At 45.0% G+C, this 24,512-nt stretch overlaps 1 protein-coding gene across 2 annotated transcripts in view; it reads right to left on the bottom strand.

Moving 5' to 3' along the window:
- The window catches only part of stk3 (serine/threonine kinase 3 (STE20 homolog, yeast)), a 417,867-nt gene that overhangs the window by 97,615 nt on the left and 295,740 nt on the right, over positions 1-24,512 (bottom strand). For both annotated transcript variants that reach the window (XM_078541121.1, XM_078541122.1), the window contains one exon: positions 20,930-21,119. In XM_078541121.1, the coding sequence (XP_078397247.1) occupies positions 20,930-21,119 (190 nt within the window). The remainder of the gene's footprint in view (positions 1-20,929; positions 21,120-24,512) is intronic.

Genomic DNA, 24,512 nt, shown 5'->3' with positions numbered 1-24,512 from the left:
TTTGTCCAAAGCCACAAATTATGCATCCTTGTCACCAGTTCCACACCTGGTCTGGGAACTGTTTCATGTGAACCACTGCTCGCACCCACAGCGTCCTACTTGACCCCAATCTGAGCAACTTTTTTTTTTAATATTTCTATACAATTCACAGGCAATACAAATATCATGAGAACAACACATACGACAATTAGGAGATTCAAATACATCAGTACATGTAGATTGATGTTATATGTTTGCATTGCAGGGGGGATGTCATAAGCATTTGCTTGGAAGATTAGTTTTAATCTAATGTCGTGTACTTTGAAATATACAAGCCAATTACTTCCACCTCCATAACATCACCCAGCTCTGACCCTGCTTTAGCCCATCTGCTACTGGACAAGTTTCACACTCTGTAAACTTGCACCTATCCAAAACTTTTCTGTCCTTTCCTATCTTGCACCAGCCATACCAACATGCAAATTAGGAACAAGAATAGGCCATTCGGACCCTCGAGCTTGCTCCACCATTCTAAAGACCATGGCTGATCTGACTGCAGCCTCAATGCCACTATCCTGCCTACCCCGATACCCTTTGATTCCCTTGCTGGTCAAGAGTCTATCTACCTCTGCCTTAAAAAAACATTCAACTAACCTGCCTCCATCACTCTGAGGAAGAAAGTTCCACAGGCTCACAACCCTCTCAGAGAAATTCTTCTCATCCCTGTCTTAAATGGGAGATCCCTTATTTTTAAACTGTGTCCCCTAGTTATGGTCTCTCCCACAAGAGAAAGCATCCTTTCAGCATCCACCCCATCAAGTCTCCTCAGGGTCTTATATGTTTCTTATGAGTGATAAGATCATCACTCATAACATCTGTCATACGGAAAATGATAGAAGCTATCATTAAAGACCAGGGCACTTGGAAAAATTCAGAGTAATCAGGCAGAGTCAACACGGTTTTGTGAAAGGGGAATTGTATTTAACCAATTTATTGGAGTTCTTTGAAGAAGTTACATATGCTGCGGATAAAGGGGAACCGGTGGATGTACTGTGTTTAGTTTTCCAGAAGGCATTTGATAAGGTGCCACCATCAAAGGTTATTGTGAAAAATAAATGGTCATGGTGTAGGGGGCAACATATTGCCATGGATAGAAGATTCGCTAGCTAACAGGAAGAGAGTGTTAATAAATGGGTCTTTTTCTGGTTGGCAAGATGTAACAAGTGGTGTGCCACAGGGATCAGTGCTGGGACCTCAGCTTTTAACAATTTATATAAATGACTTGGATGAAGGGTCCTAAGATATGGTTGCTAAATTTGCTGGTGACACAAAGATAGGTAGGACAGCAAGATGCGAAGTGGACACAAGGAGGCTACAAAGGGATATAGATAGGTTAACCTAGTGGACGAAGACCTAGCAAATAGAGTATAATGTGGGAAAGTGTGAAATTGTCCATTTTGGCAGGAAAAATAAAAAGCATATTGTCTAAATGGTGAGAAATTGCAGAGCAATCTGAGATGCAGAGGGATCTGTGGTCCTAGTGCATGAATCACAAAAGGCTAGTATGCAGGTACAGCAAGTAATTAGGAAAGCTAATGGAACGTTATCATTTATTACGAGGGGAATTGAATACAAAAGTAGGGAGATTATACTTCAGTTCTACAGGACATTGGAGTACAGTACTGGTCTCCTTATTTAAGGAAGGATGTAAATGCACTGAAAGCAGTTCAGAGAAGCTTTACAAAACTAACAGCTGGATTGAATGGGTTGTTTTATGAGGAAAGGCTGGACAGGTCAGGCTTGTATCCACTGGAATTCAGAAGAGTAAGGAGCGACTTGATGGAAACATGAAAGGTCCCAAGGGGTCTTGACAGGGTCGATGTGGAGAGCATGTTTCCCCTTCTGGGACAATCTAGAACTAGGGGTCACTGTTTAGTCAGGGCACGTTAAATGTGGTCTGTCCTGTTCCTGACTGAAGTGTACGTGGTTTCTACAATTCCTTTAATGTAAACACTGGGCGGCATTTTAACCGTGGCGAGTAGTTCCCAACAGTGGAACAGGAAGTGGGTGCCACTTTCTCTCTCTTGCTTTTTGCTGGGTCCCATGCAATTCTAATTAAAATTTAAAGTGTCAGCAGCGTGCATGGCAGGTGTGATCATATAGCAGGGGAAGCTTTTCAGTGGTGAAACCTGCCGTCAGCTGACAACACAGCGGGTACAGACAGGCTAGATGAGAGTCTCCTGGACAAACAGGAAGGCTCTCCATCACAGCTACAACTTGCCTGCCCAACTCTACCGCCATTAACATAAGGCTTTTTGGGGGAACAAAGGTGCTATGGGGGCTTTTCAGATTTAAATTTCACTCATTATAGCAATGGCAGGACAGGCGATGTGTTGCTGCTGCAGCATGTGGGATCTGCTGGACGCCAAGATGATCCGGAACAAACACATCTGTAGTAAATGTTTGTAGCTTGAGGAACTTCAGATCCAAGTTGAGGAGCTGGAATCTGAGCTGCAAACATTGTGCCACATCAGGGAGGGGGAAAGTTACCTGGACACTTTGCTCCAGGGGGCGGTCACACCCCACAGGTTGGATAATTCGAATTTGGGCTGTGATCAGGAAGGAGAGTGTGACTGCAGGTGAGGCAAGTATGGGGACCCAGGGAGTAGCATTCATGGATCCTCAGCCCCTGCAATTGTCCAACAGTTACAAGGTTCTTGCAAGCTGTGTGGATGAGAGCAGGGACTGCAGGGAGGATAAGCAAGCTGACCACGGGACCATGGTACAGGGAGCCATTCAAGTGGGGGGAGGAAATAGGAACGTTGTGGTATGGGACAGTATAATTAGGGGGATAGATACTGTTCTCTGCAGCTGTGAGCGTGAGTCCCAAAGACTGTGTTGACTGCCTGGTGCCAGGGTTAAGGACATCTCCTCAGGGCTAGGGAGGAACTTGGAGTGGGAGGGGAGGAATCCAGTTGTCGTCATCCATGTTGGTACCAAAGACATTGATAGGACTAGAAAGGAGGTTCTGCTGAAAGAATTTGAACAGGAGCTAAATTAAAAAACAATACCTCCAAGGTAATAATCTCAGGGTTACTACCTGAACCGCGGGCAAACTGGCATAGGGTAAATAAAGTCAAGGAGTTAAATGTGTGGCTCAGAGATTGGTGTGGGAGGAATGGGTTTCAGTTCATGGGGCACTGGCCTCAGTACTGGGGTAGAAGGGAGCTGTTCCAGTGGGACGGGTTTCACTTGAACCATGCTCGGACCAGTGTCCTGGTGAATCGAATAACTAGGGCAATAGGGAGAGCTTTAAACTAAATAGAGGATGGGAGGGTTCTAGAGAGAGGATACGTAGGCTAACAAGGTAAAAGGATTTGGTGGTATTGCAGGGCAACTACTTGGGTTATGATACCCACAATGTGACGGGAAGGAATACAGTGTACAAACATAAAAAAACAGCAGCAAATAGGGTCAAAGGGGGAAAAAATGGTAAAAAGGCAAAATTAATGGCTCTTTACTTAAAAGCACATAGTATTCAGAGCAAAATAAATGAATTAACGGCACAAATAGAGGTTAATGGGTATGATCTTATAGTCATTACAGAGACATGGTTACAAGGAGATCAAAGCTGGGAACTAAATACTCAGGGGTATGTGACTTTTTGAAAGGACAGGCGGGAAGGAAAGGGTAGTGGGGTGGCTTTGTTAGTACGAGATGGAGATGGAGTAAGTACAATAGCAAGAAATGATCTTGGATTGGAAGATGTAGAATCCATACAGGTGGAAGTAAGAAATAACATGGGGAAGACGACACCGGTGGGAGTAGTCTATAGGCCCCCTGACAGTAGCTATGCTGTAGGATAGAGAATAAATCAGGAGATAATGAGGGCATGTAAAAAATGCAGTATATTAATCATGGGTGACTTTAATCTTCATGTAGATTGGGAAAATCAAATTGGCAGAGGTAGCCATAAGCAATAATTCATAGAATGTATTTGGGACTGTTTCCTAGAACAATATGTTTTGGATCCAACCAGGGATCAGGCTATTTTGGATCTGGTAATATGTAATGAGACAGGTTTAATAAATGATCACAGAGTAAAAGATCCCCTAGGAAACAGTGACCATAACATGTTGGAATTTAGCATTCAGGTTGAGAGTAAGAAACTTAGTTCAGAAACAACTGTGCTAAACTTAAATAAGGAATGAGGGAAGAGTTGGCTGGAGTGGACTGGGAAAGGAGTTTATCAGAAAAGATGGTTAATTAACAATGGCAGACGTTTAAGAAAATAGTTCATGATTCACAACAAAGGTATATCCCAGAGAGGAAGGAGGATTGTAGGAAGGGTTAACCATTGTTGGTTTGTCCCACGGAAGTTAAGGACAGTATCAAAGTGAAAGGAAAAATATACAATGTGGCAAAGATTAGTGGTAAACCAGAGGATTGGGAAAGTTTTAAAAACCAACAAAAGATGACCAAAAAATAATAAAGAGGGAGAAAATAATCTTTGAGGGTAAACTAGCAAGTAACATAAAAATGGACAGTAAGAGCTTCTTTAAACATATAAAAAGGAAGAAAGAGGCCAAACTCAATGTAGGCCCCTTTGAGAATGAGGCTGAGGAAATAATAATGGGGAACCAGGAAATGGCAGAGGAGTTGAAAAAATACTTTGCATCGATCTTCATGGTAGAAGACACTAATAGCATACCAAAAATACTAAATAATCATGGAGCAAAAGAGGTGGCAGGGGGAAGGAAATAAATACAATAACTATCGCTAGAGAAAAGGTACTAGGGAAACTAATGGGGCTAAAGGCCGATAAGTCACCTGGGCCTGATGGGTTGCATTCTAGGATATTAAAGGAAATAGCTGCAGAGATAGTGGGTGCACTGGTAGTAATCTTCTAAAAATCCTTAGATTCTTGAAAAGTCCCACAGGATTGGAAAACTGCTAACATAACACCCTTAGTAAAAAAGGGAGGGAGACAAAAACAGGTAACTATAGGCCAGTTAGCTTAACATCTGTCATTGGGAAAATGTTAGAGTCTATTATAAAGGCTGTAATAGCAGAACACTTAGAAACGCATAATTTAATCAAGCAGAGTCAGCATGGCTTCATGAAGAGGAAATCATGCCTGACAAATTTATTAGAATTCTTTGAGGAGGTATCAAGCAGGCTAGATAAAGGGGAACCAGTAGATGGAATGTATTTGGATTTCCAAAAGGCATTCGATAAGGTACCACACATAAGACTACTTAATAAGATGAAGAGCTCATGGTGTTGGGGGTAGTATATCAGCATGGTCAGAAGACTGGCGAACTAATAGAAGACAGAGTTGGGATACAGGGGGCATTTTCAGGATGGCAAGCTGTAACTAGTGAAATGGCACAGGGATCAGTGCTGGGGCCACAATTATTTACAATATACATTAATGGCTTGGATGAGGGAAATGAATGCACTATCGCCAAGTTTGCAGTTGACACAAAAATAGGCTGCAAGGTAAGCAGTGAGGATGGCACAAAGTCTACAGAGGGATGTTGACAGGTTAAGCGAGTGGGAAAGAACTTGGCAGATGGAATGTAATGTGGGAAAATGTAAGGTTATGCACTTCGGCAGGAAGAATAGAGGAGCTGAATATGATTTAAATGGAGAAAGACTGAAGAAAGCTGCAGCACAGAGGGATTTAGGGGTCCTCGTGCATGAATCACAAAAACCTAGCATACAAGTTCTGCAGGTAATAGGTAAGGCAAATAGAATGTTGGCCTTTATTTCAAAGGGGAATGGAGTATAAAAATAGGGAAGTCTTGCTAAAACTATACAAGGCACCAGCTGGACCATACCTAAAATACAGTGAAGCGTTTTGATCCCCTTATCTAAGGAAAAATATACTGGCATTGGAGGCAGTCCAGAGAAGGTTCACTAGCTTGATCCTGGGGATGGAGGGATTTTCTTATGAGGACAGGTTGAGTAGGTTGGGCCTGTGCTCATTGGAGTTTAGAAAAATGAGGGGCGACCTTAATGAAACATATAAGATTCTTAGGGGGCTTGACAGGGTAGATGCAGCGAGGTTGTTCCCCCTTGTGGGAGAGTCTAGGACCAGAGTAAGGGGGCACCCATTTAAAACAGAGATGAGAAGTAATTTCTTCTCTCAGAGGGTAGTCAATGTGTGGAATTCTTTATCGCAGAGGGCTGTAGAGGCTGGATTGTTAAGTATATTCAAGGCTGAGATAGACAGATTTTTAATCAGTAAGGGAATCAAGGATTATAGGGGAAAGGCAGGAAAGTGAGGTTGAGGATTATCAGATCAGCCATGATCTGATTGAATGGTGGAGCAGACTCAATGGGCCAAATGGCCTACTTCTGCTCCTACATCTGATGGTCTCACATTGGTTTCACTTTATTCATGTGTGCATCATTGTTATTTGTTGAGACTAGCTTAGTCAGAGAGCTAAATGTACTTGTACACCTCATGGTTGGCACGCATTGATGGCTACAAGGGAGTTAGGGACATTTCTTTATTGTGGAAGAAATGTGTTTTTGCATTCACCTTTATTGAATGTTCATGTTCATGTTCAGCTGGCTCTCCCTTCTATGCACAATGAAGAACATTGTCTGAGATCACTCTGAGCAGGGATAATTGAAATGTTGTAAGTGAAGTCAAAGCCCTGCCTTTGCCTTGAGATACACCCACATGTGGACAGTACTGACACCGACCTTTAGGTCCCTCGTTTTCGTACCTTAACTAACCTTTCCCACTTCTCCTCCACCAGGGCACCAGGCTCTTCCCATTCCACTCCTTTATACCCCCGACCCTGCCCTCTGTCCTCCGTTGGATCCCTCTTTCACTCCTCCATGCCTTCACTACTCCAGAGCACCTTTCATCAGTGACTCACCCTGGTCAGTCCCAAGCCCGCATACAAGCTGCTATTCTCCTGCTCCCCTCCTTTGTGCCGCAAAGTTCAACAAGGAAAACCGCTGACCTCAGACACAACTGTACAAAGCCAACTGCTCACCACCTTTAAACGAACGTGAATTGGGTGCCATGAGATTCTCATGTGTCACTGACTGTATCATGAAGATAGGATATAATTACAAAAAGTTTGATATAATAAGTATTCAAGGCATGAAAATGTATAATAAGTAAGAACCCGCCATAGAATGGCTTGAGGCCCGACCTGCCATCAATGCGCCGCTGACTGAATCTTTAAATTTGATCCCGCGGTTAGCAAAGTGAAATTTCAGCTCCTGCCTGGCACATTTCCTGCTCTTGCAGGTTCATAAAATTACCCCCATAATGTGCAGTTTAGGAACACAGGTTAAAAACAGAGCTCCACAAAATAAATTTTCCAAGTGACAAGAAGTCGCACTCTGGTGATCATTAAGAAGGAGGAGCAATTTAACTTTTACTTGGTAATAATCATTTTGTCCTGTATGGAAACTTCCAGTGGGTGGCACTCTATCAGCAATGATGAAAGGCTTCATTTTTCAGTATTTGCACAGATCATTTTTAGTAACAATTACTGTGCTTCAAGTATGGAATTAATAAGTTCAGTCCTTATTGTTAAATCCTGCACAGATTTTGGAAGAATAGTGCAATTTTTAACAAATTGTATCACTGGATTGCAAAATTTAGTGAACATTAAACCCAGGAGATCAGATTTCCCAGTTCCTGTTATTTTAACCCCAATATTAACCAACATACATTAATTAATTAACGCTCACATTAAAATAATGCTGACTTGAAGACCTAGGTCAATGTACCAATCAACCTTTTCATTTAAGTGCAACAGCTGCACTACAATATGGTTTCAAAGGTTCTAACCATCTTATGGGAGAAAGTAACAAATAAGTTGTTTAAGCTGCCATTCTAAAAAGTGAGCAAATAATGCAGCAAACTTCTATGTTATGAGATGCCAAGATTGTGTTACAGGCCATTGTTTTTCCTGTTGATGGGACTTTCCACAATTAAGCTTGTAACTGCCAGAACTTGGATGTACTGTACATGACACGATTTCAAAATCTGCAGATGACAGAAAACTTGGAAATATTGTGTACAGCGAGGATGCACATTGTGCGATGGACTTCAAGAGAACATAGAAAAGCTGGTTGAATGGGTGGACACATGCAGATGAAATTGAATACAGAAGTGTGAAGTAATATATTTTGGTAGGAAGAACGAGGATAGGCAATATAAGCTAAAGGGTACAATTCTAAAAGGGGTTCAGGAACAGAGAGAGAGTTGCAGTATATTTGCACAAACCATTGAAGGTGGCAGAGCTGGTTCAGAAAGTGGTCCTGGGATTTATAAACAGAGACAAAGGAAGGTATGATGAATGTTTATAACATGCTGGTTCGGCCGCTGCTGGAGTGTTGTATCCCGTTCTGGGCACCGCACTTTAAAATGACGTGAAGGCTTTTGAGAGGGCTCAGGAAAGCTTTATGAGACTGGTTCCAGTGAAGGAGGACTTAAATTATGTGGATAGATTGGAGAAGCTGTGGTTGTTTTCCTCAGAGAAGATTAAGAGGAGATTTGATGGAGGTGTTCAAAATCTTGAGGGGTCTAGACAGAGCAGATAGCTCTTACCATTGGCAGAAGTGGCGAGAACCGGAGGCCACGGATTTAAGGTGAATGACAAAAGAACCAAAGGTGACATGAGGAAAAACCTTTTTACACAGCAAGTGGTTAGTGCCCTGCCTAAGAGTGTGGTGGAGGGAGGTTCAATTGTGGTTTTCAAAAGAGAAAAAAATTGCCAGGACACAGGAAAAATGCATGGGAAGAAGAACTAGCTAAATTACTGTTACAAAGAACAGGCATGGACTCGATAGACTAAATGATCTCCTCCTGTGCTGCAACCATTTTATGATGCTATGAAATATAATCAAATGTGGTAGCTTCAGTTATATTGCACAGAATTAATTCTATATTGAAGCAGTAAAGCATGGAAACAAAAATCAACATGCAATGTATTCTATTGAAATTTTTGAAAAGGAAACAGCAGAACTGTCAACATTGGGGAAATGCTATTTTCAGATTTCTGTCCACACCAGCTGCATACCCAAGAGCATCAGTTCATGTCAAAAACATTGGTAAACGTGGTGATCCACGTCCAACACAGGTGTTGCACATGATGGTCGGTCCATGTTTTAATCTGCAAGCATTGGCCCATGACCATTGACGTGGCTGTTACAAATTACCTTCAATCATCATTACAGTGATCAAATCACATTTCATGCTAAGTACAGGAAGAAGTTGTTTCACCAATCATTTATCCAAAATAGCTGTAAAGGATGTACATCTGCTCCACAAGAGCAGCAAAGGTTGAAGCCACCAAAAACGTTAAGCCTACAAAAAGTTTTAAGTTTTATTATCTTGTTGTAATAAGTCCAAAAGAGAACGAATATTTTGTTAGCTGGAGGAACAAAATTGCATTTATGCAGCAAGTTGGAACGTCCCCAAGTGCACGAAACAAAATGCACTTCTTTTAAGAGATACAAAAACTAAAAACGCTGGAAAAACACAGCAGGCGGCCAGCATCTGAACAGACTTGTCTGTTCAGAACTGAATTATGGTAAAGGGTCCACATCCAAAATTTCTGTTCACAAATCACTGCTGACCTGGGGTGGGTGGGGGGGGATGTTCATTGTTCAAGTTTAGTTTTAAATAATTTTTTAAGCCTTCCCGATACAGCTTCCACAGTTAATCACCGTAAACTCAGGTTCAATGCTTGTTATTAATAGTGGGAGTATCATCCTGGGATAAATTTCTGGGTGAGCTCCAGGCATCAAGCCCAAGTCTCCAATGCTAAGGTCAGTGTTGGAGAGATTCTCGGAGAAGTCCAGGCATCATAACTCTGCCAATTGGAAGTTTAAACTTCCCGGGTAAATGCCACACATATACGCAGGTCAGGACACCCTCTGGGCCCTAACTCACAATAGCAGCCAACACCTCAACATTTGCTGCTGTTGCCATTTTGAGCAAAGAGAAAAATCTTTAAAAAAGTAATGACATGAATAACAGCAACTGGCATTTATATGGTCCTGTTCAGGGAAAAAACAGCAGCATATTCTACAAGCTGAAACCTTTTTCATAATAATTCGCTAAGATTTCCTTATGCAAACTACTTTCATTTTGGATAAAAGATCCAGCTTTCTTTTGCAAGTAGTTATTTGTTACTGTAAAATGTATTGCTAATTAAAGTCATAAGGCAGAATTTTGAAGTCGGCAGGCGGGCCCGGGAGCGGCCAGGAAACGGCCCGCTGCCCACGATCGGCCCTCAACCGTGATTTCATGCTGGCAGGTCAAGTAAGGCCCGCCCAGCATGAAACGCGGCTCCTCACTAGTCGAGAAGGGGCAGGCAACCGGTTTAAAAATGGCACAGCAGCCCCTGGAAGGCTACCACGGGAGAACGTCTCCTCTGCATTGTCAACATTGAAGTTATGGAGTCGAGTGCGGCTCGACACGGCAGGTGGGAGGTCAGGTTGGTTGGGCACTCAGCCCCCTGCTTTGCGGTCCTCCTGGAGGAGGTGGCTGCCAGGAGGGACACCCTTGTCCCCAGGGATGCCAGGAAGAGGCCACCGCACGTCACAAAGAGGACATGGGAGGAGGTTGCAGCGCTGGTTGGCAGCCATGACATGGTGCGGCGCACATGGGTCCAAAGCCAGAAGAGGTTCAATGACCTGCTGGGTTCAGGAAGGGCGAGTACCATGTACGCATGGGTCAGTGTGCAGAGTGTTAAGGTGTGGCCGGCCCCTCACCGGGATGCTAGTGAACCTCAGGGATGCTAGAGTCTGATTGCCAACTGTCAGTGACACTGGAGCTGGCGAAGGGGTTGTGCCCTGGCTGCCTAGACTGAGTGCCTTGCAGCTCAAGGGCCACAACTCAGATATGCCCTGCGATGTGTTCCTCAGCTGGGGTTGGCCAGGTAGAGAGTGGACTAATCAATGCTCCTCTGTTCTTTCAGGAGAAGACAAACCATAACCAATTAAAGAGGTCACCGACAGGTGGGGGCCCGCCCAGCCTGCTGCTGCTCACCAGGTTTGAGCAAGATGCCCTTGAGCTGGAGAGCCAGCACGCTCCACGTGCAACCAGGCGTCGAGAGGCAGGAGTGCCAGACGAAGGTAAGAGCGCAGTACACAGGTGAGAGTTTCGGATTGTGCAACCATTCTAGTGTAGTTTCTTCATTGATGGGAGGCTCAAACCTGGAGTCCCCATTGACCATTGAAAGACGATGGCACCGTGATGCAGATCTCTATTGTCTCACCAGGGTGCCTGGCATGCACAGTGACAGGTGACTTTAACTAATGACGTGGAGAGAGGAGGAGGAATTTCTTCTCTCAGTGGGTGGTGAATCTTTGGAATTCTTTACCACAGAGGGCTGTAGAGGCTGGGTCGTTAAGTATATTCATGGTTGAGAAAAACAGATTTTAATCAGTAAAGGAATCAAGGGTTATGGTGAAAAGGCAGGAAAGTGGAGTTGAGGATTATCAAATCAGCCATGATCTTATCGAATGGCAGAGCAGACACGATGGGCTGAATGGCTGCCTTCTGCTCCTACGACTTATGGTCTTACAGTTATAGGTTCAACAGCACATACTCACTCTCTGTACCCCAAAGGGCCACCCCTGACGCCAGAGGATGCCGGGCTTCATTTGCACCTGCGTCATACCCGCTCTCTGGACCAGGCACCAGCACAGATACCAGCACCTCGTGGGCATTAGATTGGCAGCTAGAACATCAGTGCACATTGGTGAGGGCACTTCACACTTGCTTGAGGTGCAGGTGGAAGCAGAGAATGCCCAGGGCGCTGGCAGTCAGAGAACTGCTGGGGACCAGGACGAGGCTCAGTCGAAGGCAGATGGTGAGCCTCTGGACTCGTCCATTAGGCAGCAGATGCTGGATGTCCAGCAGGATGTGTGGGAGGATCTGGTGGAGATCCATGAGGGTCTGCATGCCATGGTCTCCGTTGTGCAGGAGTCCATGCAGAGCATGAGCACCGCGTTGACCCTCATGGCTGAGCATAATGCCCCCTCCGTTGACCCTCATGGCTGAGCATAATGCCCCCTCCGTTGAGAGAGTGGCAACTCTCATGGTGACACAGCTCCTGGGACAGAATCGGGGTTCCTGGGGTTGCGCTCGAACCTGCAAGCCCTCACACAGGCTTTGACCTCAGGTGGTCAGTGCCAGTGTGGGAGATGGATCAGGCACCCAGTATTCCAGCTAGGTGTCCGTCCATCAATGGTGAGCAGTGAGGTCCAGAGCGACCTCACATTGGCGCATGAGCTGCTTGTCGTCTCTGCAGACTCCTCTCAGGGCTCTGGATGAGGGCAGCAGCTCCTCTACCCCTCCGCCAGCTACCATTGCATCTGATGAGGCTGCCAGGGGAGATGCCAGCCGTGGCACTGACTGTTCCCTCCCAGGCGGGGCCAGCACCGGCTCCACTGGCCAGAGGATGACTGCCAAGGTTATCAAGGCCAACAAGACAGCAGAGTCAACAGGCTGTCTCCAACACCAATGCCAGCGATGGGGGGGCACCAAGACGTAGCACACGGAAACGCAAGTTAAAGGCACCATGAGCACAAGAGGGACAGTTCACGGGTGATTTTCTGTTCACTTACGTTTGGTTTATATGTCCGCTGGTGTGGACATCAACACCAGTAATGGTAATGTCATTATGCTTTCAGTGTGACAATAACGTTACATTTGCTCTGATGTCCTGAGTATGCTTCGCCTTTTTTCTTTCTGATGCAAGGGTACGCCAGTATGTAATGCTGGACATGAGTGGTTCAATACTTTATTGCACAGGCATTGAGTGGACTTTGAGTGCAAATGAAAGGGTCATTTCAGACATCCAGAATGGAGGAGGCAGCCCTGGCGTTAGGTTGAAGCTGATCTTTGATATCCTCGCTGAAGGAGCATTGGATCAAGGCGTCCCTGGTGACCCTGCCTCCCAGAAGGATAGAGAGGTCTGCCTCCACGCCCTCAGTGTTCTCCTCATCGTGCTCCTCTTCTGATTCACCACTGGATTCATCCTCTGTGGCTCTGGGTCAAGATCCTCTTCCTCCAGTGGGTCCCCATTGCCAGTGCCAGATTGTGGAGAGCACAGTATGCAACTGTGAGTGACACCCGCTCTGGGGGGTACTGCAGTGCACCCCCTCAACGGTCCAGGCATTGGAAGTACATCTTGAGAAGACCTATGGTCCTCTCTACCACCACCCTTGTGGAGGCATGGCTCGTATTGCAACGCTGCTCTGCCTCTGTTCTTGGGTGGCAGAGAGGTGTCATGAGCCACCTCTTCAATGGATAGCCCTGGTCACCCAGCAGTCATCCATCCAGTCAGGCTGGAACACTGAAGGGCCTCGGCACTTGGGACTGTCTCAGGATGTAAGTGTCATGGGAGCTGCGAGGGCACCTTGCACAGACTTACAGAATATGCATCCTATGGTCACACATTATCTGCACGTTCACAGAGTGGAATCCTTTCCTGTTGAAGGCGGCAGTCGGCTGACCCGCTGTCGCCTTGATGGCTGCGTGTGTGCAGTCAATGGCACCCTGGATGCAGGGGAACCCAGCAATCGCTGCAAAGCCTCTGGCTTGCCTAGCCTGGCTGGCCTTGTCCGTACGGCAAAGAATAAAGGTCAGTACCCGCCTGAAAAGAGCTTCTGTCACCAGCTTGATGCAACTGTGGACAGCTGATTGGGACATTCCACATGGATCCCCTACTGACCTCTGGGAACAGCCAGTGACATAGAAGTTGAGGGCCACTGTGACCTTCAGAGCCACTGTCCACCCACACAGTCGGAGCTGATTTCAGGCTCCAACATCTGACAAATAGAGGTCACAGTCTCTCTTGAGAGGAAGAGCCTCCTTCAGCATTGCACCTCTGACATATTGAGGTCACTGCATCACCGCCTATAAACCCTGACAGCAGGATAGTGACGTCTTCTGCGGCCCCTTCCGCCTTGGACTTCCTGCTGGCCCTGCACCCCTTGTGCCTGCGCCTCTCCTCCTTCCTCTGGAGGTTGCATTGGGACGCCTGGTCTCCTCTCCCTTCTGCCCCCCTTCCTCCTCAGAGGAGGTGCCACCAGCAGAGACCACAATCCTTAAAACCAAGGTAAAGGAAGGCTGTCTGATACCTGGATGGGTCCACACGGTCTGAATCCTACGGGGGTCTTGCAGACACCAAGCAGCCCTGAAATGAAGCCTGGAAATGCTAGGAATGAAGCCCCAAACCGAGATGATTCTGTCAAGTGCCAACAAGCAACTAGCAGCACACTATCTCCAAAACTCCTCACTATTCACACTGACAATGCTGCTGACCCTTTTTATCCCATCCTTGGATGAGGTTTTTGAAATTGTTGGCTGCCCGCCTGCCCGTTTCGTCCATGTAATGAGTGTGAAATCACACGGGCAACGTAAAATACAGCTTAATTGCCTTTTTAATGGCCTTAGCTAGCCTCGTAATTGATGGCGGGCGCAGCTGCGATTCCTGTGCACACCCGCCGAGTGAGATATCAGGCGAGTGCGTGATGATGTCAGGACGCTCACCCGACATCATCGTGCGCTACTTTACACTCAAGTGTGTCGGATGTGTGCCCGTAAGCAGAGTGAAAAATTCTGGCCATGGTCCTTTTCCCCTCACACAAATTTCCTCCCCACTTTAGCTCAACATACTGACTATGGTCTGGTTCTACGGGTGCCAGTGTTCATTAGTAATGTATGTGCATAGGTAGTAATGTTGGCAGGCGGTTTCAAACGCAGAGGAACATGAAAGCTAGCCCACTGGGCATCCACATACCAAAACATACATTTTAGCAGTGGTCACTGAAATGGCATTGAATGTGAAACTTGGTCAATCCCCCACACCAAACCCCAGCCTAGACATCTGCTTTGAAAGTGATTCTCATAAATTCTACCAGTATACTTCACTGCAAGAGGCAAATAAATTGTGGCATTATAGAGGCACTTATAGAATTAAGTAGGAGTGTGCTATTCTTTTACTTATTGCCTGGCTATCAGTCCAAATCAGCTCCCATTGAAGGCTAAATGCTAAGACTGATAAGATTACTACGTTGAAATCCAGCTCAGAACTCTTAAAGGTATGGGAGGCTAGATGCCAGCTCATGGGACCCACAAAAATGTGGGTATTGAATGGCATTGTGGGTTTGGAAATGGCCAGCTTTATGTTGGAGGGTACATGAATGGAGTGCCACTTGCCTATTATCAATGGCACTAATATCCTGTCAAAGTGCCCCAAGAGTGAAATTAACTTTCTTCTCTTCGTGGCTGTGATCTGGTGAAGCCTCTGGTACAGAGCAAATAGAAGGTAAATACTGTTAGGAAACAAACTCTTCCATGAAATAAAAATGTAATTTTTTTTTATTCGTTCATGTGAGCATTGCTGGCTCGGCCAGCATTTATTGCCCATCTCTAATTGCCCTTGTTCAGAGGCAGCTCAAGAGTCAACCACATTGCTGTGGTCTGGAGTCACATGTAGACCAGGCCAGGTAAGGACGGCAGATTTCCTTCCCAAAAGGACCTTAGTGAACCAGATGGGTTTTCACAACAATTGGCAATGGTTTCGTGGTCATCATCAGGATTTTTATTGAGTTCAAATTTCACAATCTGTGGGATTCAAACCCGGGTCCCCCAAGCATTACCATGGATCTCTGGAATACTATTCCCAGTGACAATACCACTATACCACCGCCCTTAAGGGAACTTCACTCACTCCGCCCACCCCAAGACAGGTGAGAGAAGGGTGGGAAGAGGGTTAAATTCTTAAAAATGAAAATCCTTACCCTACTCCTCCATGAATGTGCCTATTCCCAGTTTAATTCAGGTGGATGGGGGTGAGTCAATAATTATATTATTTAAATGAGCTGCATGCCTTGGAGTTTAGCAGTCATTTGATCTAACAGCTGAAGGATGGGCTTCCCTAGGTTCAAGCAATTGGCAGCTGAAGGAAGGGTGAGAACTGCCAGATCGAGTAGGCATGTACTTTTCCAGCACTGCCTGCGGACCAGACTGCTTCTCCTAGCCCCGCAAGATAACCTGCCACAACCTGTTTCCCTTCTCATGACCTCGAGACCCAACCTCCCCCCAATTCATTGCCTCTTCTCCCATGAGTTCCAAGCCCCCTACCAATCTCTCCCTCCTGCCTCTCTGGTCCCCATCTACAGCCTTGCACAGCAGGCTTTCCCAAATGGTTCCTCTCAATCCGGTTGGTTGCCACGCAGGAAACGAAGTAAAAATTTGGCAGGATCTCTGCCTTTCCACATTTCCCACCTGCTGACCAACATGCCCACTCTCCCTTCCTGAGGTTACTTGGGCCTCTCCATCTCTCTGGATTAAGTTTCCCTGTGATTTGTCACTGCCTCGCACAGCTTAACTGAAATTTGGAATGTGTTATTTAGGAGAAAAACATGTGCTGCACTATAACATCTATCTGATCCTCTATAGATTTTAAATCTATGATCTCTGGTTATTGACCCACGTGAAGAGGAAACAGTTTTGCCCTACTCGCTCTATCAAAACCCCTCGCAATTTTAAATTCCTCTATCAGACCTCACCTTAGCCTTCTCTTTTCTAGGGAGAACATCCCAGCTTCTCCAATCTTTCCTAATCCCAGTAAAACATCTCTGTGTGCTGCCCAGAATTGAAAACAATACTCCAGCTGAGAACTACAATGTGGTGGTTTAGCATGACTTTCTTATTTTTGTACTCAATGCCCCTATTTACAAAGGCAAGTATCCTATGTGCTTTCTTAACTGCCTCTTCATCTTATCCTGCCACCTTTAAGGATCTGTAAATACATACCCCAGATCCCCCGCACCCTCTAACTAGCATCATTTAGATAATACTGCCTCTCCATGTTGTTCCTTCCAAAGTGCATCACTTCAGACTTTATACTTCAAATTGCATCTGCCATTTGTTTGCCCATTTCACCAATCTGTCCATGTTCTCCTACTGCTATTCTCTTCACTATACTGGGACAAAACCCTGGAACTTCCTTTCTCACAATATACCTACAATGGACTGCAGCGGTTCCAGACGGCAGCTCACCACCACCTTCTCACGGGCAATTAGGGATGGGCAACAAATGCAGGCCTTGCCAGCAACGCTCACATCTCATGAAAGAATTTTAAAAAGCTGCAACAGACCAGCCTTCCTGCTCTCTTGTTGGGCCGCAAATCCAGGGCCCAAAAGAATGGTGGTGGCTTAAGTCCACCTGCCTGATACCGTCATCTCTCAACACAGCAACATGTCAGATCTCTGGGTCCCCATCTTCAGAGTACCATGGCAGTGGGATATGGGACATGCTTCCAGATTGCCAAACAGCAAGCTCCAAAAATGCAGAAGCACCATGGTAGGCAGGGACAACCTGAAACAAGGGCTACCTAAGTCCTATTATCTTTGTGTAGAGCATAAGCAGCCAATCACTTTGTACGATCCTGGTCCCTGGGTTGCACCTAGGAGACACGAGAACAGGCGAAAGAAGAGCACATGTAGCCACCCAGGGAAAGTACAGTGCTAAGAAAGAGTATGGCTTGCTAGTGTTCAGTGGACTTCATTGAATAAAAATCGAATATGCATTGCTACATGCTTTGTCATTCAAGGAGGTTATATTCGCACAGGAAAGGGAGTAGTGGATTGGGTTCACTGTTCCCTTATTAGAAAGTGGAGAAGGAGATAAGGTGGTGGTATCAAAGGCAGACTGTGTTTCACAGAGAAGAAGCCTTGAATGATGAAATGTCCTTTGCATCAGCCAATTCCCTGGCTGTTGGTAAACATGATGTTCTCCACCATGTAGTTCTGGATCCAACAGAGCCAAGATCGCCTTGGCTGCATGTCAAAGTCCAGATGCTCCAGAATGGTGAAATTATAAAGGACAGCTCATGGCCTGCATTCTGAAGTATAGAGCTGGATTTTCATCTTCAAGGTGCGCCAGCCTTGGGAGAAAGTGCCTGCAAATATGGGATTTTCATTCCGGGTTGATGGATGTTAACAGGAGTCTTGGTTTTTTTCCCCCATAAAGGAGGCAGCTAGAGGGGATATCTGGTGCTGAGGCAGGGTGTTTAGAAGGCCTGGCTCAGTGGTCTGGGGTTTCATCCCAGTTACAATAAAACCAACAAGGCCCTCCAGCCCTCACCCCTCACATCCCCAACACACTCCCCATGCCCTATCCTCCATTCTAACCTATGCCCCTCCACCAACCTACCCATGGCCCCTCATACCCTCCATACTAACCTATGACACTTCCATGCCCATTCACCCATTACAGACTCTGTATAGAACAAATGAACCCTATTAGTGATTACAGAATGGCTGAAAAAACTTTAAAATGTCAATAGCAGAAATTGCACGCACTTGAAACCTCTTTTTTGTGTGTAAATAAACATTGTACAATCAACAGAATAGATACAAGATCCAGAGGTGTCAATCAAGTAACATTTTCCCTGGGGCACAGCTGTTTCAACACTCTAATGGATGTCTGGGCTCTCGGCTAATAATGTATAATAAAGCATATTAAACGTTACATTGTCAAAATATGAACAGATTTCCAGAAACCAAACAGTATATATATTTTTTTTATTAATTCACAGGATGTGGGCTTCACTGGCTGGGCCAGCATTGATTGCCCTTGAGGAGGTGGTGGTAAGATGCCTTCTTGAACTACATGCTGTCCATATGGTGTAGGTGCACCCACAGTGCTGTTAGGAAGGGAGTTCTAAGATTTTGACCCAATGACAGTGAAGGAACAGCGATATATTTCCAAGTCAGGATGGTGAGTGACTTGGAGGGGAACTTCCAGGTGGTGGTTTTCCCATCTATCTGCCGCCCTTGTCCTTCTAGATGGTGGTGGTCATGGATTTGAAAGGTGCTGTCGAAGAAGCCTTGATGATTATGAGCACCTGCTCATCAGCTTCCTGTACAATAGTTTGCATGCTTGTCTTTGATCATGAATCATTTATAACTGTAACTGTAGAGACCTTAGGATAAGCTAAGTTATGAAGATTTCTCATATTGTTAGTTTTGTGAAAAGATCTGAACTGTACGGTTTACTGAAAAACTATGACATTCAAGTGCATCATCCCACTGTGGAGATTGATGAAAGGCTGTTTCATTCAAAAGTCTCATCACCTATGTCACAGTGCATCTTATTCAGGACCAGTTTCAGTTTCATTGTATTAATTAACTTGTAATTAAATCTGATCACGTCGCTTTAGCTGAAATGCATTAGTTTGTCAGTGTGATATCTTTTGCTTTTGGGAATGACAAATGATGATGGTGGCTATCCCATTTGATTTCCAGTTTTCAGTTACTCACTGAAATAGGGAGGAATTGATGGACACGAGATACCAAATACAGCTCATATATGAAGCCATGTACTGAACTTCTAAGATCACAGGTTCGTATTTTCAGAAACTCAGTCTGGTTATGGAAAGCAAAATTTTGACGTAAACAAGACCAAAATACAACTGTAACAATATCCTTCGTGCATCTAGATATGTTGGAACTCGGAATCAGTTATTTAAACGTATTAAACCACTGACGTAATTGATTAAGCTCATATTCAGCATTCACTCTTGGCCTCATCATCTCCCATTGACTGTCTACTCACGTGATTTCAGTCACAGGCAAGGTAATTTCCAACCAGTTCCCTGTACTTTATCAGCCACATCTCTCCAATCAGACCCTTCTACAGCACCACAATAGCCCTAACTGAAGCCATAAATGGCATTAGTTCTGACAGTGACCTCCTCATCCTCCCTGTGGCCTTTAACATGGTTGACTACACCGTTCTCCTAACTTCCCCTCCATTGTCCAGTTAGTAGGAATTCTTGTGCTTGCTTCCACTCTTGCTTATCCAAGTGTAGCCAAAGCATCTCCAGCAATGGGTTTTCCTCCAGCGCTATATTGTTCTCTACACTGCCTTTCAAGGATCTTCCTTGATCCCTTCCTCTGCATCATATACATGTTGCCTCTTGGCTACATAATATGCAGAGGTTAGATCAGCTTCCATGTTTAATGATGGCATCTAGCTTAACTTCTCTATCATTTCTAAGCCTGTCACTCTGTGCTACTTTTCTTACATATTTGATAAATTTAAATTTCCTCCGGCTAAATGTTAGGAAGACCAAAGCCATTGTCTTCAGGCCCTGCCACAAACTCCATACCCTTACCACAAATGCTATTTCCCTCTTGGCTCTGCCTCAGGTGAAACCACATTGCTCAGAGCATCGATGCCCTATTTGACTCTGAGTTAAGCTTCCAACCCCATATCCTCATCATCATAAAAACAGTTCAATACCATCTCATTACTTTGCCCATCTTCAGTCCTGACTATGTAAATACTCTCCACTGGCCTCCAATCCACCACACTCCGTAAAGTAAAGGTTATCAAAAACTCTGCTGTACAGACCTACCCTGTACAAAGCCTTACTTGTCTATCATTTCTATCCTCCCTGATCTATACTGGCTGGCAGTTCCCCAATGCCTCAAATTTTAAACTATCATCCTTGCATTTAAAACCCTTCATGGTCTTACTCATATCTCAGTAAGCACATCTAGAATTACAATTCACTTAAACTCTCTATTCATCTGCCATTGGTCTCTTGTACATCCTGCCCTCCCCCTTGCCTCACTACTTGGTAGTTGGGCCTCAAGCCGCTAGACTCCACACGCTAGAATTCCCTTCCAAAATTTGTTCACCTCCCTTAGTTTTGTCCAGGATCTCTTTAAAACATACCTGTTTACTAAATGTTTGGCTCATTCCTCCAAATACCTCTTCCTGCGGCTTGGCAACCATTTTTTTGTCATTACACCTTTATGAAGTTCTTTCAGACATTATGATGTGGTAAGGGAACCAGATAAACATAAATTGTTGTAAAAATGGCAGTTTACAAAATTCAACTTCTTTACTTAAAGAAAATACATTTTTCTTACTTTTCATGGTTCCATCTTCTTCATCTTCATCACTGTTAATTACCATGGTCCCCAGGTCTGACTCTAACATAGTACTGTTGTGTTCAATCATGGTTTGGGCACCTTCACTCATGGTACTGGTTGCCCTCATGGTGCCTGTGCCCACATGACTAGTCTTCACCATGGTGTAAGAATCCACTTCATCTTCATCCTGCAGAATGAATAAAACATTAGCAATAAGGAGGTATGGTTGCCTGGAATTTCTGATGATCTTTGGTGGAAGATCAGCAGAAATTGGATAGAAATGTATTTTTTTTTTTACAGCTAATCAAAAAGGTAAATCATGCTACCCTGCATAAACATATTTGTGTGATGTGGCTTTCACTCTAATTAGCAGTCAAGAGAAAGAAGCAAAAATACACAATACTTTTACTTGGCACCTATCACCAAGAAATTCAGGTGAAATAGTTGAAATCTATAGGCAAATTTACCCACATATTGGCACTGTCATTATCAGTAACTATGGAAGTTAGCATTGGAGTTAAATCGCATTTCAAAATAATCAGGGAGTAGCAGGCAGATAATGAATAGTACAAGTAGCAGATAAGTCAAATTGATTTTACAAATAAAAAAAGTGACTGACATTTGAGCGAATCTTTGATAGTATGGGAGATGGTGGCATAGTAGTAATGTCACTGTACTAGTAATCTAGAGGCCCAGGCTAATGCGCTGGGGGACAGGAGTTCAAATCCCACTGAGGCAGTTAGTGGAATCTGAATTCAATTAATAAAAATCTGGAATACTGTGAACATTTAGGTCCCCTTATCTGAGGAAAGATATACTGGCATTGGAGGCAGTCCAGAGAAGGTTCACTAGGTTGCAGAATGTACTCTGGCTGGCGGACGTTAATCACCAAGAGTGGCTCGGTAGCACCACTACTGGCCGAGTCCAAAAGGACATAGCCGCTAGGCTGGGTCTGCGGCAGGTGGTGAGGGAACCAACAAGAGGGAAAAACACACTTGACCTCATCCTCACCAACCAGCCTGACGCAGATTCATCTGTCCATGACAATATCGGTGGGAGTGACCACTGTACATTCCTTGTGGAGACAAAGTCCTGTCTTCATATTGTACATACCCTCCATTGTGTTGTGTGGCACTACCACCGTGCTAAATGGGATAGATTTCAAACAGATCTAGCAACTCAAGACTGGGCTACCATGAGGTGCGGTGGGCCATCAGCAGCAGCAGAGTTGTACTCGACCACAATCTGTAACCTCATGGCCTGGCATATCCCCCACTTTACCATTACCACCAAGCCAGGGGATATAAAGTGAACCCTGGTTCAATGAAGAGTGCAGGAGAGCATGCCAGGAGCAGCACCAGGCAAACCTAAAAATGAGGTGCCAACTTGGTGAAGCTACAACACACAACTAATTGCACGACAAACAGCATAAGCAGCGAGCGATAGACAGAGCTGAGCGATTCCACAACCAACAGATCAGATCTAAGCTTTGCAGTTCTGCCACATCCGGTCATGAATGGTGGTGGACAATTAAACAACTCACTGGAGGAGGAAGGGTGTCCATAAATATCCCCATCCTCAATGATGGGGCATGCCCAGCACATTAGTGTAAAAGATAAGCATTTGCAGCAATCTTCAGCCAAAAGTGTCGAGTGGGTAATCCATCTTGGTCTCCTCCAGAGGTCCCCAACATAACAGATGCCAGTCTTCAGCCAATTCAACTCACTCCACGTGATATCAAGAAACGGCTGAAGGCACTGGATATTGCAATGACTATGGACTCTGACAATATTCTGGCAATAGTACTGAAGGTTGTGCTCCAGAACTTTCCATGCCCCTAGCCAAGATGTTCCTATACAACGACAACACAGGCATCTACCCAGCAATGTGGAAAATTGCCCAGGTATATCCTGTACACAAAAAAAAAACAAATCAAACCCAGCCAAATACCAGTTTTGATCACCAATAAAGTGATGGAAGGGATCATCAACAGTGCTATCAAGTGGCCCTTGCTTAGCAATAACCTGCTCACTGAGGCTCAGCTTAGGTTCCACCAGAACCACTCAGTTCCTAACCATGTCAAAGTCTTGGTTCAAACATGGACAAAAGAACTGAGCTCCAGAGGTAAGGTGAGAGTGACTGCCGTTGACATCAAGGCAGCATTTGGCCAAGTGTGGCATCAAGGAGCCCTAGCAAAACTGAAGTCAATTCCCAGCTCCCCAAACCTGATCTGGTATAAGCGCCCCGGAAGTTCCAATTTTGGGTCAGGTGGCAGCGGGTGCGGATGAAAGAGGGTTGTGGCGGAAGACCACGTAAAGAGTTCAGAAGCTACCAGGTGTCGAGGCAGGCTGGGCGGAAAACATGCCTTGGTGCTCTGGCACTTTGTTCAAGATATCAAAAAATGAATTAAACAATAACCAGCCCTCCACCCTGACACTCCCAATGCCCATCTATGCCAACCCATGCCACCTCATGCTCCCACCCACCCAACCCCCATGGCCCCTTATATTCTCCACATCAACCTAAGCCCTCCATTCATCCATGGCCCTTCATAGTCCCTATGCCAACTTAGTGCCAACTCATGTCAACCCATGTCCCCACCCTTTGTCCTTACACCTACCATGCCAACTCACCCAGTATCCACCATGGGCACACCTCAGGACCCCCATGCTGAGGTTAAATAAAGTTCCTAAGTGTCTTGATGAATTTACTATTCCAAAAAAAACACTCATTGATAAAATCCCATTCACTAAATTTAACTTCCTTTAATCCCTTATGAAAATGAGTATTTGTATCCATAGCCCCAATTTAAAGAGATTATAACCACTTGGAACTGCCAATCGGACTGTGAACTGACAGGCACCCCATTGTGATAATGATAGATTGTGAAATCAGTCACGCAGCACTAATCCTGTAATAATAACCTCAGGCTTATGTCAAAAAACAGAATGATATAGCAAGCACTGTTTCTTTTAACACTGCAAACAGTTTTTTCCCTAATATTTAAAGGGCAGGGCATTTAAATGCTCTGAGAGCTTGGCAGCTCTCTTGACAATTCCAATGAGCTTGACAGTTCCAATGAGTTTATGCATTTTTTACGTACATTCAAGTCTAATTTTAAACAATCCCAAAGGGCACTTGACCTCTCCCAAAGGGTACCTTACCTATCCAAAAAGGTACCCTACCTCTCCAAAGCGGTACTCTACCTCTCCAAAAAACTCCGGCAGCTTTAGACCTTCTCCTATTAGGTCTAAAATTCAAACCTGTCCCCTTTCCCTCCACTGTGAAAATGGTGGAGGTCAGATATGGAAACAGGTTTCCGGATCTGGGCCTCCATCTCCATTTTCACTTAGAGGGAGAGCCTTTCCATCTGCCCAAAAATTCTGGCCATAGAATCTAGGAGTTCATTGATTGTGTGTTTGGAGAAAACCACAAACAATGGCGAGTGTGACTTCCACAGTGGTGTGCTGTCTGGGCATGTCCATTCAAAGGGGTAGGCCCCAGCCTGTATGATTCAATTCGGGACTTTTCAGAAGCTTGAGCTAGTCTTTGTTGAAGTTGCAAAAGTCACCTGACTCTT

The sequence above is a fragment of the Cetorhinus maximus genome, chromosome 4 (assembly GCF_964194155.1).
Source record: "Cetorhinus maximus chromosome 4, sCetMax3.hap1.1, whole genome shotgun sequence".
Lineage (NCBI taxonomy): Eukaryota > Metazoa > Chordata > Chondrichthyes > Lamniformes > Cetorhinidae > Cetorhinus > Cetorhinus maximus.
The sequence above is the reverse complement of the archived record's forward strand: the minus strand, read 5'-3'. Positions and strand labels throughout refer to the sequence as shown.